Source organism: Xyrauchen texanus, chromosome 17 (genome assembly GCF_025860055.1).
Source record: "Xyrauchen texanus isolate HMW12.3.18 chromosome 17, RBS_HiC_50CHRs, whole genome shotgun sequence".
Classification (NCBI taxonomy): Eukaryota; Metazoa; Chordata; class Actinopteri; order Cypriniformes; family Catostomidae; genus Xyrauchen; species Xyrauchen texanus.
The window spans coordinates 17,058,936-17,074,266 of record NC_068292.1 but is presented as its reverse complement, the minus strand read 5'-3'; the positions used below and the strand labels follow the sequence as shown (position 1 = coordinate 17,074,266).

Genomic DNA, 15,331 nt, shown 5'->3' with positions numbered 1-15,331 from the left:
TTATTTTTAGGAATAATAAATGTCGTTACGAGTTGATAAATATGTGTATTGTGTGGATTCAGTGTAAATTTATACGTAGTTGCAAGCTAACGCCCATCCGGCATCATAGCCAAGACTTCCATTCTTGTGTCATGTGTGGACAAATACTTAGGAATATCTGAACAACTTATGTATTTTCATTCGTTTTTGTATATCAAAGTATAGATACAAATGGATATCAGTTTTATTTAGGCGTCTGGGCAGAAGTACAAGTCTTCCAGTAGACTCGTGTTGGCTAAGCTAGCTGCAGTAGTTCTAGCTGTAAGAAGCCACGAGTTACAGCCTGAAATTATAAATATAGATGGTTTTAAAGAATATGGTTTCCCTTCACATTGTGTATTGGAACCATTGCTGTCCAAACATATGTAAACGTGGTCATGACACTTGATTCATTCTCTGGCTTGTAATGACACTTTTAGTGGGGTGTATTGATGAATATTTTCTTTGCGTGATCTTACAGGGAGTTGACATCAGACACAACAAGGATCGCAAGGTTCACAGGAAGCAGCCCAAAAGTCAGGATATTTACTTGAGGCTCCTGGTCAAGGTAAGGACCATAATGAAAACCACCAGTATTCACTTCTACAAGTTTTGTCCCTCCATTCCTTGACTTCTGTTGTGTGATATTAATGCAGTATTTGTGCATGTGGATGTAGTTGTACAGATTCCTGGCTCGTCGTTCTGATGCTCCCTTCAACAAGGTCATCCTGCGGAGACTCTTTATGAGCAAGACCAACCGCCCACCTCTGGCCCTGTCCCGTCTGGTGAGTCTGCATCCCAACATGTTTTTGCACACATCTCTTGCTTATATTGGACCCGTCTCTGTTTCTTTATATGTTGAGAAGGGCTGTCAATTTAATAATTGCGTTTTGTTTAAAACAAGGCATTTAATCATGCCATATGACCTGTATGTAAATTCTGTTATAAGGGATCCGATTTGTTCCGCTAGATCTTACATGGTGGTATTATTCACCTAAGATCATCATCTTAAATCATATTGTCCTCATATCTGTCACAGCGATTGCACTTTGGAAATTAAAAACAGACGTTTGTGCGATTTCTGAGTAAAACATTGAAATCTACCAACGCCAGCTGCAGGGCAAATGGGACTTAATAGAGTAGATGTAATGGGTACTAGATACTAGAAATACAAAATGCTTTAGCATTATCTGAGTTTGTTCTGAAAAATTTAAAGAAGCACAAATCACTCGTAATCTCTTGGAAATGGTGTGTTTTAGCCCCACGAACAACACTTAGGTTATTTGTTTTAGCAAAATTGGAATGAAGTGCGCATCGAAAGCTGTTTTCTGGGGTGCTAAAAAAAATCTGGAAGTGCTGTCATCAAGCATTTGTTTGTAAACGGTAACTTTATTTTCTACTAGACTCTATGTCTTTAAAATGCAATGATCATGACCAGATACGAGACAGCCAAAGACATCTATGTGCATACATAGTCCAATAATTAGAAAATAGAGCAGAAGATTCTCTCTCTCTCTATTTAAAAGTACTTTATTAGCATGATTGTGTTTCCATACAATATTGCCAAAGCATTAATACATGAATCGGATAATGACAAGACAAATAATAATGAGAGAGAATTAAAATAAGGTGCCAAGTAATGATTCAAATAAAAACTATAATAACAATATACACTATACAATATAAAATAAAATGTGCATCTCTCTCTCTCTCTCTCTCTCTATATATATATATATATATATATAATTAGTATATCAAGTAATTCAGCTATTGTTAAGCCTTGACATTTCAGAAAGTACAAACCTGCTTTTTTTACCATTTCTCTTTCTTGAGGTCTCATGCAAAGTTTTATTTGTATTGGCTCTGCAGATTCGTAAGATGAAACTTCCAGGCCGTGACAACCAGATCGCTGTTGTTGTGGGAAACATTACTGATGACATCAGGATTCAGGATGTTCCTAAACTGAAGGTAAGGACAAATGTTGAAAGTGTTCAATGCTCGTGCATAGTTGGAACTTGGGCTGGATGACTTTTGGCAAAATGTTTTGGCAGAAATTCTCTACTGCTAGAAATACTGTTCAAGAAAGTGTGTTCACACTTAAGTAATCTTTAAAAGAACCAGACTAAATAAATTAAAAATACAGTGAAATGTAGAGGGTAATAACAGATTCACATCATCTTCACATTGTCTATTGATCAGAATCAGCTTTATTGCCAAGTATATTTACACATACATGGAATTTGTCTTGTTGACAGGAGCTTCCAGTGCATAACAATACAAAAAGAGCAGCAAGACATAGATAATAAAAAATAAAAATAAATAATTATACATATACGTACATACACTCAGACACACACCTACATACATACCCACATACACACAGTGCAAATCTAATACAAATCCGTTATATAAAGAACAAAATACAGTATATTATGTACAGAGCAATATAAGTAATGGCAGAAGTGGATATGTTGGATAATATACAGGTGAAACTCGAAAAATTAGAATATCGTGCAAAAGTTCATTAATTTCAGTAATTCAACTTAAAAGGTGAAACTAATATATTATATAGACTCATTACAAGCAAAGTAAGATATTTCAAGCCTTTATTTGATATAATTTTGATGATTATGGCTTACAGCTTATGAAAACCCCAAATTCAGAATCTCAGAAAATTAGAATATTGTGAAAAGGTTCAGTATTGTAGGCTCAAAGTGTCACACTCTAATCAGCTAAACACCTGCAAAGGGTTCCTGAGCCTTTAAATGGTCTCTCAGTCTGGTTCAGTTGAATTCACAATCATGGGGAAGACTGCTGACCTGACAGTTGTGCAGAAAACCATCATTGACACCCTCCACAAGGAGGGAAAGCCTCAAAAGGTAATTGCAAAAGAAGTTGTATGTTCTCAAAGTGCTGTATCAAAGCACATTAATAGAAAGTTAAGTGGAAGGGAAAAGTGTGGAAGAAAAAGGTGCACAAGCAGCAGGGATGACCGTAGCCTGGAGAGGATTGTCAGGAAAAGGCCATTCAAATGTGTGGGGGAGCTTCACAAGGAGTGGACTGAGGCTGGAGTTACTGCATCAAGAGCCACCACACACAGACGGGTCCTGGACATGGGCTTCAAATGTCAAACGTCTTACCTGGGTTAAAGAAATAAGAACAGGTCTGTTGCTCAGTGGTCCAAAGTCCTCATTTCTGATGAGAGCAAATTTTGCATCTCATTTGGAAACCAAGGTCCCAGAGTCTGGAGGAAGAATGGAGAGGCACACAATCCAAGATGCTTTAAGTCCAGTGTGAAGTTTCCACAGTCTGTGTTGGTTTGGGGAGCCATGTCATCGGCTGGTGTTGGTCCACTGTGCTTTATTAAGTCCAGAGTCAACGCAGCCGTCTACCGGGACATTTTAGAGCACTTCATGCTTCCTTCAGCAGACAAGCTTTATGGAGATGCTGACTTCATTTTCCAGCAGGACTTGGCACCTGCCCACACTTCCAAAAGTACCAAAACCTGGTTCAATGACCATGGTATTACTGTGCTTGATTGGCCAGCAAACTCGCCTGACCTGAACCCCATAGAGAATCTATGGGGCATTGCCAAGAGAAAGATGAGAGACATGAGACCAAACAATGCAGAAGAGCTGAAGGCCGCTATTGAAGCATCTTGGTCTTCCATAACATCTCAGCAGTGCCACAGGCTGATAGCATCCATGCCACGCCGCATTGAGGCAGTAATTAATGCAAAAGGGGCCCAAACCAAGTACTGAGTACATATGCATGATTATACTTTTCAGAGGGCCGACATTTCTGTATTTAAAATCCTTTTTTTTTTTATTGATTTCATGCAATATTCTAATTTTCTGAGATTCTGAATTTGGGGTTTTCATAAGCTGTAAGCCATAATCATCAAAATTATATCAAATAAAGGCTTGAAATATCTTACTTTGCTTGTAATGAGTCTATATAATATATTAGTTTCACCTTTTAAGTTGAATTACTGAAATTAATGAACTTTTGCACGATATTCTAATTTTTCGAGTTTCACCTGTAAATAGACTTAACTGCATATTGCACATAATTATTGCTCAATGGGGCAATTTAACTGTTCATGTGATGGATAGCCTGAGGGAAAAAACTGTTCCTGTGTCTGACTGTTCTGGTGCTCAGAGCTCTGAAGTGTCGGCCAGAAGGCAACAGTTCAAAAAGGAAGTGGGCAGGGTGAATGGGGTCCAGAGTGATTTTTTACAGCCTTTTTCCTCACTCTGGAAGTGTATAGTTCTTGAAGGGGGGGCAGGGGGCAACCAATAATCTGCTCAGCAGTCCAAACTGCCCTCTGTAGTCTTATGATGTCTGTTTTCGTAGCTGCACCAAACCAGACAGTTATTGAAGTACAGAGGACCGACTCAATGACTGCTGAGTAGAACAGTTTCAGCAGCACCTGTGGCAGGTTTTAGGTACTGGTGAAAAATGTTGCATAGTGAGGATGTCTTCAAATATAATGCCATAAATTGTTTTATCAATTAATGTCATGCAAAGTCCAGTAAACATAAAAAAATCTAAATATCGCGCACGTGAGAAAGGCAGAGCTCTGTGACTGCGAGAAAAGGCAGTTTAATGCAAAAGCAATTATTGACAGATAAAAATAGCCGTGTCATAATTTTACTACTCACTTCTATCTGAATAACAGAAATCGTTTATTCGCCAGGCAACCCCTGACTGGAACCTGCGGTACAGTGAATTTTTGCCTAACTGTGACAAACAGTACTCAAAATTTTGCAATGGTTGACAAATCTTTACAGGTATATTATTTTAACAGCACACAAACATTGACTATGTTTACATGGACACCAAAAAGCGGCTTATTGCGAGAAAGAAGGTTATTATAAGAAAACTGTATTCCTGTTTACATTCTGTGTTGCTATATGTATTGGTTTGGTCAGTAAGCAGCTTTCTTCACAGCAAAGTAATTTTCCTCCAATGCTTGTGTAAATAACAAACATGGCATCTGAGGAAGACTTTTTAATAAAAGTTGCTTCACTTAATTTCTAGATATTCCAGAGTTGTTACTGTGTTTGTTTCCTTCACATTCTATCGCAACCTTCAGCCTAATTGCACTGCAATAGTTGATACCCCAAAAGTATGAGCGCATATAGACCTTTTTAACTCTAGTGCCATCTTTGGCAGTTAAAGCTACTTTCATTTTAAATTGGAATAACATAGAGGCTATGAGGGATAGACTTACCATCTCTTCAATGGCACAAACTGTATAAAAGCTCCTAGTTCACATCTGATTTTCCATAACTCGCGTTGTTTAGAGTTCTTTGTATACTGAATGTTCTTGAAAAGATATTTGATCAATGTTTTGTCAGCGGAAAAATTCAAAAGCACTTAAACTGCATTACAGCCCATTGAAGAGATGGTAAGTCTATCCCTCACAGACTTGTTGTCATTCCCATTAAAATTCAAAGATGGAGCTAGCTTGAATAAGGTCTATAGGTGAACATGAGACAATATTTTACATTGGTGTGTATAAATGGGTGTAGATGTTGGTGTATGTGGTTTAAAAAAATAAGTAAAAAATGTTTCCCTCTGTACTCCAAAAATATTGAATTCTTTCTGCTGTGTTAACATGTTGTTGGGCTCCATGATGCTATGATGTTTGTATCCGTTCTGTTCCACCCACGTGCACTGATCAGAACATGGCTAATGTGTTTACATAGCCCCATTAAGCCACCTTCTCTGAGAGAAAACTGTGTTAAACCACTTAAGCGGTGTAAGGAAATTAGCATTCTTTGTTACATGGTGTTTCAGAACGCAGCTTTCTGCGAAAGCCCTGGAATTACTTTTCTTATGTGCATGTATATTAGGGGTGGGTAAATGTATAGATTTTCTGGTTGAATGCAATTTTCATTTGGACAATCTTGGTATTGATTCTTTTAAATCCCAAGATCGATCATTTGCAATCTGTGCAACCCTCTACTACCATGAGAGGAAACAAGCATTTGCAACCAAATTTAGCACTGTGACAAATGTATATGCTTGGCAACTGGCTGGTTAATGTTTAGATTTCACTCGTCAGTAATTGTGTTTAGTTGAGAAATGTTCAGCAGTGAGATCCTTTCACAGCGATTGTAAATGTTGTTCCGTGTAATGTGCGTCCAAAGACGAGATCCACGCAACCCATTTGTCATTGAATACTGTCTCTTTTAATACCCTTCCTGTTCTTTACAGTCAGTTGATCAAAAAAAAAAAAACATTTAATTCTAATCGTGTATAGATAGCACAGATGAGATAAAGCCGTTCAGGTCTCGTTAACATGCACTCATATACAGACACTTTACAGAAATGCGTTTTTAAAGAGTGTTTGACAAATCAATGTAAATGCTTGTAAATAGTACAAATTATGCAATTAAACAATAAATATGTAACAAACAAAAAAACATATGAAATATAATCAAATTTATTGATTGAATACTTTTATTTATTTATTTTTAAACAAAAATTATAAAAAAAAAAAATGTCATTGAATTAGTCAAAATAATATTTTCCTAATGTAGTAGGTCCCATGTGTAATTAACAGCATTAGCTGGGAGATAATTTATTTCATATGTACCGGTAAGCAAAAAGGGCATTATAACTAAAACTCTAGAATACTAAAACTAAAAATCTAATCAAGAGCTTGTGAATCAGAATTGTAAGCATACCCTAATTTAAGCATAGTCATTGTGACCAATGAGGGGAAAGCATGCCCACATGTGACTTTTATTGACACCATATTGGTTATTTATGAAATAATGCCTTGTGAAATTGAATCAAAACAAGGGGGGGAAATGCATCATTGTAACAATTTTAGCCCGTTTCATCCGTGTTGCATCTTATTCTGGCATTATTTGTGTAAAAATGTTGCTGTCAAGAGCTGCACATATTGAACCTTATTTTTTGTCTTATGGTCAAAAAGAGCAATCGTTATTCTCCTGATAATTTAAAATTGTTTAATTTTCACACTTTACATTGCTCTAATTTTTATTTCAAAATTGAATCTGGATTCTGTCACGTTTTTGCGTTAATTCTGTTAATTAGTAAAAAGAGTGACCAAGAGGTGCAAAATGCATACTTGAACTCTAGAGCACCCTCCTCCAGGAGTGTCTACACTAGTTGTGGAAGCTGTTCTCTGATTGGTGTAGGAAACGAACAATGGTCCCAGAACTCTGCCCGCTTCTTGTTAATTCTTTTTGTCTCTCTGCTTTTTGTGGTTGTGGTTTGTGCTTGTCAGTATTATGTGAGAGCATAAAGATTAGAGTTAATAAGTTAAAGATGCAGCAAAAGATGAAAAAAAAAATAATTTTATGCAGTTTACTATGTAAATGACTGATGTACAGTGGTTATAAAATTGTCCATTTGCAGTAATAATTCAACCATGATGTTGATGCAAGGCTAGGAATGTTTAATGGGAATACTTAGACTTGTACAAAACATTTTTGTAGTTGATTTCTTTTGTGTAAATAAACACGCTTCACTCTCACAGGTGTGTGCCCTGAAGGTGACCGCTGGTGCTCGCTGCAGGATCTTGAAAGCCGGTGGACAGATCATGACCTTTGACCAGCTAGCCCTTACAGCCCCTAGAGGACAGGGCACAGTTCTGTTGTCAGGTGAGCATTTATGCACGAAAAAGAGGCGGTAGCAGGTTAAGTGATAGCATGAAAATATCTGAAAACGTTTTAAATCGTTGAGTTATATTATGATCTATACAAATGATTATTCTTCAGATAATTATCTTAATATAAATACATGGCACGTGCAAACAGTCTCACGTGTTCACAAAACAACCAACAAACATTTAAACTTGATTTTACAGCAGTTATCTTTCAACTATAAAATTGAACGTAAATGATTTGCTTAATTGTTAAGGAAAGGTTACAAAATGTTTTTTTTATTATTCCTTAGGGAATTTTCTGCGCAAGGCGTCACTCACATTAAATACGTAAACACAAACATAGTAACTCCTGCAAATAAGTGATAATAAATGCATATAAACCAATATAATAAAAACCAAAAAGAATAAAGTTATGTATTACACTTATGTTATTGCTCAAGAATGTGTGTAATAAAAGCAAATATATGACCAGCTATTCTGCCTGCAATAGGAGAATTATACAAGTTCAGGGCCACTGGTAAAAAAACTTCCTGTAACTTGAGTGATACATGGTCATATTTAGATTTTAAGTTTTAAGATTAACTTGGCTAAAGGTTATTAATCCCATTGTTCTGTTTGTATGCAGGACCCCGTAAGGCCAGAGAGGTGTACAGGCATTTCGGTAAAGCTCCTGGAACACCCCACAGCCACACCAAGTAAGACATCATCATGCACTTTTAATTTAAGCCAAGCTCTTGGATAAAAATGTTTTGATGTTTTACAGTTTAACTCAATCATCTCTTTCCTCCTCAGGCCCTATGTGCGTTCCAAAGGCAGGAAGTTCGAGCGTGCCCGTGGTCGCAGAGCCAGCCGAGGCTACAAGAACTAGACAGCTGTCTTTGTTTTGTATTCAATATTGTAATGCAAATAAAGATGGGATAATATTCTAATTCATCTCTTGTCACTTTTTCTTGATCTGAATGCATGCTTTGTCCAGGGGAATATACCTTTTCTCATTTGTCTATACTACTTTAGTAGTATTTGGAAGTACTTACAGGTGAAACTCGAAAATTAGAATATCGTGCAAAAGTTCATTAATTTCAGTAATTCAACTTAAAAGGTGAAACTAATATATTATATAGACTCATTACAAGCAAAGTAAGATATTTCAAGCCTTTATTTGATATAATTTTGATGATTATGGCTTACAGCTTATGAAAACCCCAAATTCAGAATCTCAGAAAATTAGAATATTGTGAAAAGGTTCAGTATTGTAGGCTCAAAGTGTCACACTCTAATCAGCTAAACACCTGCAAAGGGTTCCTGAGCCTTTAAATGGTCTCTCAGTCTGGTTCAGTTGAATTCACAATCATGGGGAAGACTGCTGACCTGACAGTTGTGCAGAAAACCATCATTGACACCCTCCACAAGGAGGGAAAGCCTCAAAAGGTAATTGCAAAAGAAGTTGTATGTTCTCAAAGTGCTGTATCAAAGCACATTAATAGAAAGTTAAGTGGAAGGGAAAAGTGTGGAAGAAAAAGGTGCACAAGCAGCAGGGATGACCGTAGCCTGGAGAGGATTGTCAGGAAAAGGCCATTCAAATGTGTGGGGAGCTTCACAAGGAGTGGACTGAGGCTGGAGTTACTGCATCAAGAGCCACCACACACAGACGGGTCCTGGACATGGGCTTCAAATGTCAAACGCCTTACCTGGGCTAAAGAAAAAAGAACTGGTCTGTTGCTCAGTGGTCCAAAGTCCTCTTTTCTGATGAGAGCAAATTTTGCATCTCATTTGGAAACCAAGGTCCCAGAGTCTGGAGGAAGAATGGAGAGGCACACAATCCAAGATGCTTGAAGTCCAGTGTGAAGTTTCCACAGTCTGTGTTGGTTTGGGGAGCCATGTCATTGGCTGGTGTTGGTCCACTGTGCTTTTTTAAGTCCAGAGTCAATGCAGCCGTCTACCGGGACATTTTAGAGCACTTCATGCTTCCTTCAGCAGACAAGCTTTATGGAGATGCTGACTTCCAGCAGGACTTGGCACCTGCCCACACTGCCAAAAGTACCAAAACCTGGTTCAATGACCATGGTATTACTGTGCTTGATTGGCCAGCAAACTCGCCTGACCTGAACCCCATAGAGAATCTATGGGGCATTGCCAAGAGAAAGATGAGAGACATGAGACCAAACAATGCAGAAGAGCTGAAGGCCGCTATTGAAGCATCTTGGTCTTCCATAACACCTCAGCAGTGCCACAGGCTGATAGCATCCATGCCACGCCGCATTGAGGCAGTAATTAATGCAAAAGGGGCCCAAACCAAGTACTGAGTACATATGCATGATTATACTTTTCAGAGGGCTGACATTTCTGTATTTAAAATCCTTTTTTTTTATTGATTTCATGTAATATTCTAATTTTCTGAGATTCTGAATTTGGGGTTTTCATAAGCTGTAAGCCATAATCATCAAAATTATATCAAATAAAGGCTTGAAATATCTTACTTTGCTTGTAATGAGTCTATATAATATATTAGTTTCACCTTTTAAGTTGAATTACTGAAATTAATGAACTTTTGCACGATATTCTAATTTTTCGAGTTTCACCTGTATACTCCTGTTTCGTTTTTACCACAAGCAGTTTATTTTCCAATGACCTACATTTTTAAAGTTTTTACATTTGTAGAAACTAAAAAATAGTATTATTTCAGCATTGTTTTTATAACCCCATTACTGCAATATTGTTACCTTATATGCACCTGATGCACAGAAATGAATGTGACTTACCACATCAAGTGGAAAATGAAACTCAATGTCAATTATGAATGTGTATTGTGTACAAATGTTGGGGCATGTGCAGACGTACATATTTCCAATACAGTTTCAGAATTAGCTCAAGTTCATTAACAATGAATTATAAAGCATTATAAACATCAAAATTAATAATTAAACTTGGATGGAATTTTCCACTATTTTTGCACAAGACAAACTTAACTCAATAGTTTTAAAATTGACGCTTATACATTCATTTTTTTAAAAGATCAAACTAAAATGTCTGGAGGTTGCAACCTGTTGATATACAGGTGTTGGTCATATAATTAGAATATCATCAAAAAGTTTATTTCAGTAATTCCATTAAAAAAGTGAAACTTGGATATTATATTTATTCATTACACACAGACCGATATATTTCAAATGTTTATTTCATTTAATTGTGATGATTAAAACTGACAACTAATGAAAATCCCAAATTCAGTATCTCCGAAAATTTGAATATTACTTAAGACCAATACAAAAAAAGGATTTTTAGAAATGTTGGCCAACTGAAAAGTATGAGCATGTACAGCACTCAATACATAGTTGGGGCTCCTTTTGCCTGAATTACTGCAGCAATGCGGCGTGGCATGGAGTCGATCAGTCTGTGGCACTGCTCGGTGTTATGAGAGCCCAGGTTGCTCTGATAGTGGCCTTCAGCTCTTCTGCATTGTTGCGTATCGCATCTTCCTCTTCAAAATACCCCATAGATTTTCTTTAGGGTTAAGGTCAGGCGAGTTTGCTGGCCAATTAAGAACAGGGATACCATGGTCCTTAAACCAGGTACTGGTAGCTTTGGCACTGTGTGCAGGTGCCAAGTCCTGTTGGAAGTATGTGCCATAAAGTTGGTCAGCAGCAGGAAGCATGAAGTGCTCTAAAACTTCCTGGTAGATGGCTGCGTTGACCTTGGACCTCAGAAAACACAGTGGACCAACACCAGCAGATGACATGGCACCCCAAACCATCACTGACTGTGGAAACGTTACACTGGACTTCAAGCAACGTGGATTCTGTGCCTCTCCTCTCTTCCTCCAGACTCTGGGACCTTGATTTCCAAAGGAAATGCAAAATGTACTTTCATCAGAGAACATAACTTTGGACCACTCAGCAGCAGTCCAGTCCTTTTTGTCTTTAGCCCAGGCGAGACGCTTCTGACGCTGTGTCTTGTTCAAGAGTGGCTTGACACAAGGAATGCGACAGCTGAAACCCATGTCTTGCATACGTCTGTGCGTGGTGGTTCTTGAAGCACTGACTCCAGCTGCAGTCCACTCTTTGTGAATCTCCCCCACATTTTTGAATGGGTTTTGTTTCACAATCCTCTCCAGGGTGCAGTTATCCCTATTGCATGTACACTTTTTTTCTACCACATATTTTCCTTCCCTTCGCCTCTCTGTTAATGTGCTTGGACACAGAGCTCTGTGAACAGCCAGCCTCTTTAGCAATGACCTTTTGTGTCTTGCCCTCCTTGTGCAAGGTGTCAATGGTCGTCTTTTGGACAGCTGTCAAGTCAGCAGTCTTCCCCATGATTGTGTAGCCTACAGAACTAGACTGAGAGACCATTTAAAGGCCTTTGCAGGTGTTTTGAGTTAATTAGCTGATTAGAGTGTGGCACCCAGTGTCTTCAATATTGAACCTTTTCACAATATTCAAATTTTCTGAGATACTGATTTTGGGGTTTTTCATTAGTTGTCAGTTATAATCATCAAAATTAAAAGGAATTTAACACTTGATATATATAAGACTGTGTGGAATGAATGTTTACATTATCCAAGTTTCACTTTTTGAATGGAATTACTGAAATAAATAAACTTTTTGATGATATTCTAATTATATGACCAGCACCTGTATATGGTTCTGATCATTTGTATAAATGTAGTATTTTTTGTAGTATTGCTTGATATATTAATGAACTATTTTATATACAAATTCAAAGTTAAATGAGAGTTATGCATGTAGCCTGCTATATGAGTTCTGGATGACCACCAGAGGCAGTGCTTCACACTGGATATTCTCTCTCTTTGCTCATGCTCAGTTCGAGTCTAGTATCAACAAAGTCACCTTGTGGGGGCCTTGGGTAGCTCAGTGATAAAGAGGCTGGCTATCACCGCTGGTGTTTGCAAGTTCAAATTTCCAGGTTGTGTTGAGTGACTCCAGCCAGGTCTCCTAAGCAACCAAATTGTCTCGGTTGCTAGGGAGGGTAGAATCACATGGGGTAACCTCCTCGTGGTCTCCATAATGTGGTTCGTTCTCGGTGGGTCACGCGAGTCGATAGCGTGAAGCCTGCACGCGCTATCTGATAAGATGTGTGGCTTGGGCGTGGATGCCGCGGTCGATAGCGTGAAGCCTGCACGCGCTATCTGATAAGATGTGTGGTTTTGACGGTATCAGACGCGGAGGTAGTTGGGATTCCTCCACTGGGATTCCTCCGCCGCCACCCGGATTGAGGCAAATCACTACATGACCACGAGGACTTGGGAATGTCAAATTGGGAGAAAAAGGGGGGAGAAAAAACAGGATGTCATGGGGTTCTCCCCTATTTAACCCTGTGACTTCCAGCAAATTGTCCCTACTGCCCTAGAGTACAGTTACATAGGTAAACCTTGTTCTGTTTGATCATACTGACCACCAGAGGAAGTGCTTCACACTGGCTGAGGCCCCAATAGAACGGCTGTTTCAAAAGCACCCAAGGCAAACACATTAACTACAGTATAATATCTTGAGAAAGTATCTGTAGATGACCAAATGCCGCACAAATGTCACTTAGGGGGATGTCCCTCAGTGCTACCCAAGATGTGGTGATAGATTTAGTCAAGTGGCATATTACACCAGTTGGCATTGGATGGTGGTTAATCTTATAAGTCTGGGTGATTACCTCAACCACCCAGTGCAACAACCTCTGCTTCAAAAGAGGCTGACCATTTTTGACCCACTGTAGCAAAGATAAAGTGCAGGGTCAGCCATGATACAGCCTTGCTCAAGGGCCCAACAGTGGTGTCTTGGTGGTGTTGGGGCTTGAACCCTTGACCTTCTGGTCAGTAACCCAGAGCCTTAACCGCTGAGCCACCACTGCCCTACACTACCCTAATATACCCATTTGTCTGAGGAAACATCTGAATTGAAGCCTGACCTGTTTCTGAGATTGTTGAAGGAGGAGCAAGATGCCTTCATTGACTGTGAGTCCAGAGTGATGCCTATGAACTTCACCGATTGACTCGGAGTTAGCTGACATTTGCTGAAATTTACTGTGAGGCCCAGCTGGGAAATCAGCAGGTTGGTTTCCTCTGCTGCGAGCTCTTGAGATGGAGAGCAGAGGAGCCAGTCATCCAGGAATGGAAGAACCTGCACCCTGCTGGATAGGATTGGAGACAGTGCTGCATCCATACACCTGGTAAAGACCCGAGGGGATAGGGAAAGGCCAAATGGGAGGACTCAAATCTCATAGATCTGATCCTGGAATGCAAAGCGGAGGAATTGCCTGTGTTGTGGAGTGATTGGGACATAAAAGTTAGCATCCTTGAGATCTATCATGCTGAAACCACTGCTGCTGCCTGACTACCTAAAGAGCATCAGTTGTGCACAGCAACACCTTGAGGAATTGGTCGAGGCTGCATAGGTCGAGTATGGGCCGCAAACCCCCGTCTTTCTTTGGAATTATGTAGTATACTTAATAAAACCTATTTAGCCATGCTGACCATTTTACTGGTTCTATAGCATCTTTTTCTAGGAGCACAACTATTTGTTGTGCTAGGGCCATTGAACTGTTGGGGTCTTTACTGTGGTCATCTTTACCCCATTGAAAGCAAGGTGCCTTTGTCGGAATTACAGCTTGTACCCTTGAGATAGCATTACTATGACCCAAGGATCTGAGGTGGTTGTTCTCCAGTAACTGAGCTGCTGATGTGATAAGCATCCGGCAGCCAGCCCCAGACCTTCAGGCCCTGGCCTTTAACCTCCCAGGGAGGATGCTGGCCAGGTGCTCTACCCCTTGATGTCTGAAATAATTGTTGTCCCTGTGCCCAAGTTCGTTGAAAGTATTGATCTACGTGCTGTGGCTGGTTCCAGTGAACAGCACCTGAATGTGTTAAAGGCTGAGAGCAAGTCAGATACCACCCCCCAGGGGGCTGTCGATATTGAAATTGAGATGATGGAACTCCTCTTAAGTCAGCCATCTAAACTCTGCATTCTGGTGTTTGTTGTGCCGCTGGACCAAACAGTTGGCCTGGAACTACTGGGAGGTTGCATCGTGTCCTCCAAGTTTCAGACAGTGGTGATTGTGCGAGCCAGACTTAACAAAGTGCCTGTGTAAGTGTTAACATAAGTCTACCAAGCTTTCTCGACATGAATGCCTGCAGTGAAGGGGCCAGCGGTTTTGGGCTGAAGGATCCCCCCCAGGGACTGGAGAGAGTGAGATAGAGCTAACATAATATGGGAGAGTGAATTCCCAATACGACCCATGCATGCTGCTATATTGTATGCCTGGATGAGAAGATCATCAGTAATTCTGCATTGAGGTCCCATGCAGCAAGCATTAGGCCTCAAGGCCTCCTCTGGCAAGAGAACAGAAGCGGCAATAAGCGAGTCAACTTCAGGTATCTGTCCCAAGCCATAAGAATCCGCCTCCTACATTGCAGCCAAGGCCCTGCTCACGCTGGTATGGTGTGTAAGAGATTTGGGATTCACCCACCACTTCTGTAGCTCATCAATGTAGTCCTTAGATGGGGGAACACTAAGAGCAGAAGGTTGCAAGGCTCTTCTGAATAAGACACTGGTGGGGCTGCCACCGTAGGGGCTATGTCTATGCTTAAACATTCTAATGCAACACGGAGAGCTTGTCCTGATCTGACTCTAGTCCTTCAGCAGACCTGTGCATGGTGTCTTG

The 15,331-nt window shown here is 39.7% G+C and overlaps 1 protein-coding gene across 1 annotated transcript; it reads left to right on the top strand.

The window, feature by feature from the left end:
- Positions 1–430: 430 nt before the first annotated feature.
- Positions 431–8,599, top strand: LOC127657512 (60S ribosomal protein L18-like). The gene is made up of 6 exons (XM_052146331.1): positions 431–586; positions 696–803; positions 1,888–1,986; positions 7,538–7,661; positions 8,292–8,361; positions 8,459–8,599. The coding sequence occupies exons 1-6, from the start codon at positions 446–448 to the stop codon at positions 8,532–8,534; spliced, it is 618 nt and encodes a 205-aa protein (XP_052002291.1). The 5' UTR covers positions 431–445; the 3' UTR covers positions 8,535–8,599.
- The last annotated feature ends 6,732 nt before the right edge of the window (positions 8,600–15,331 follow it).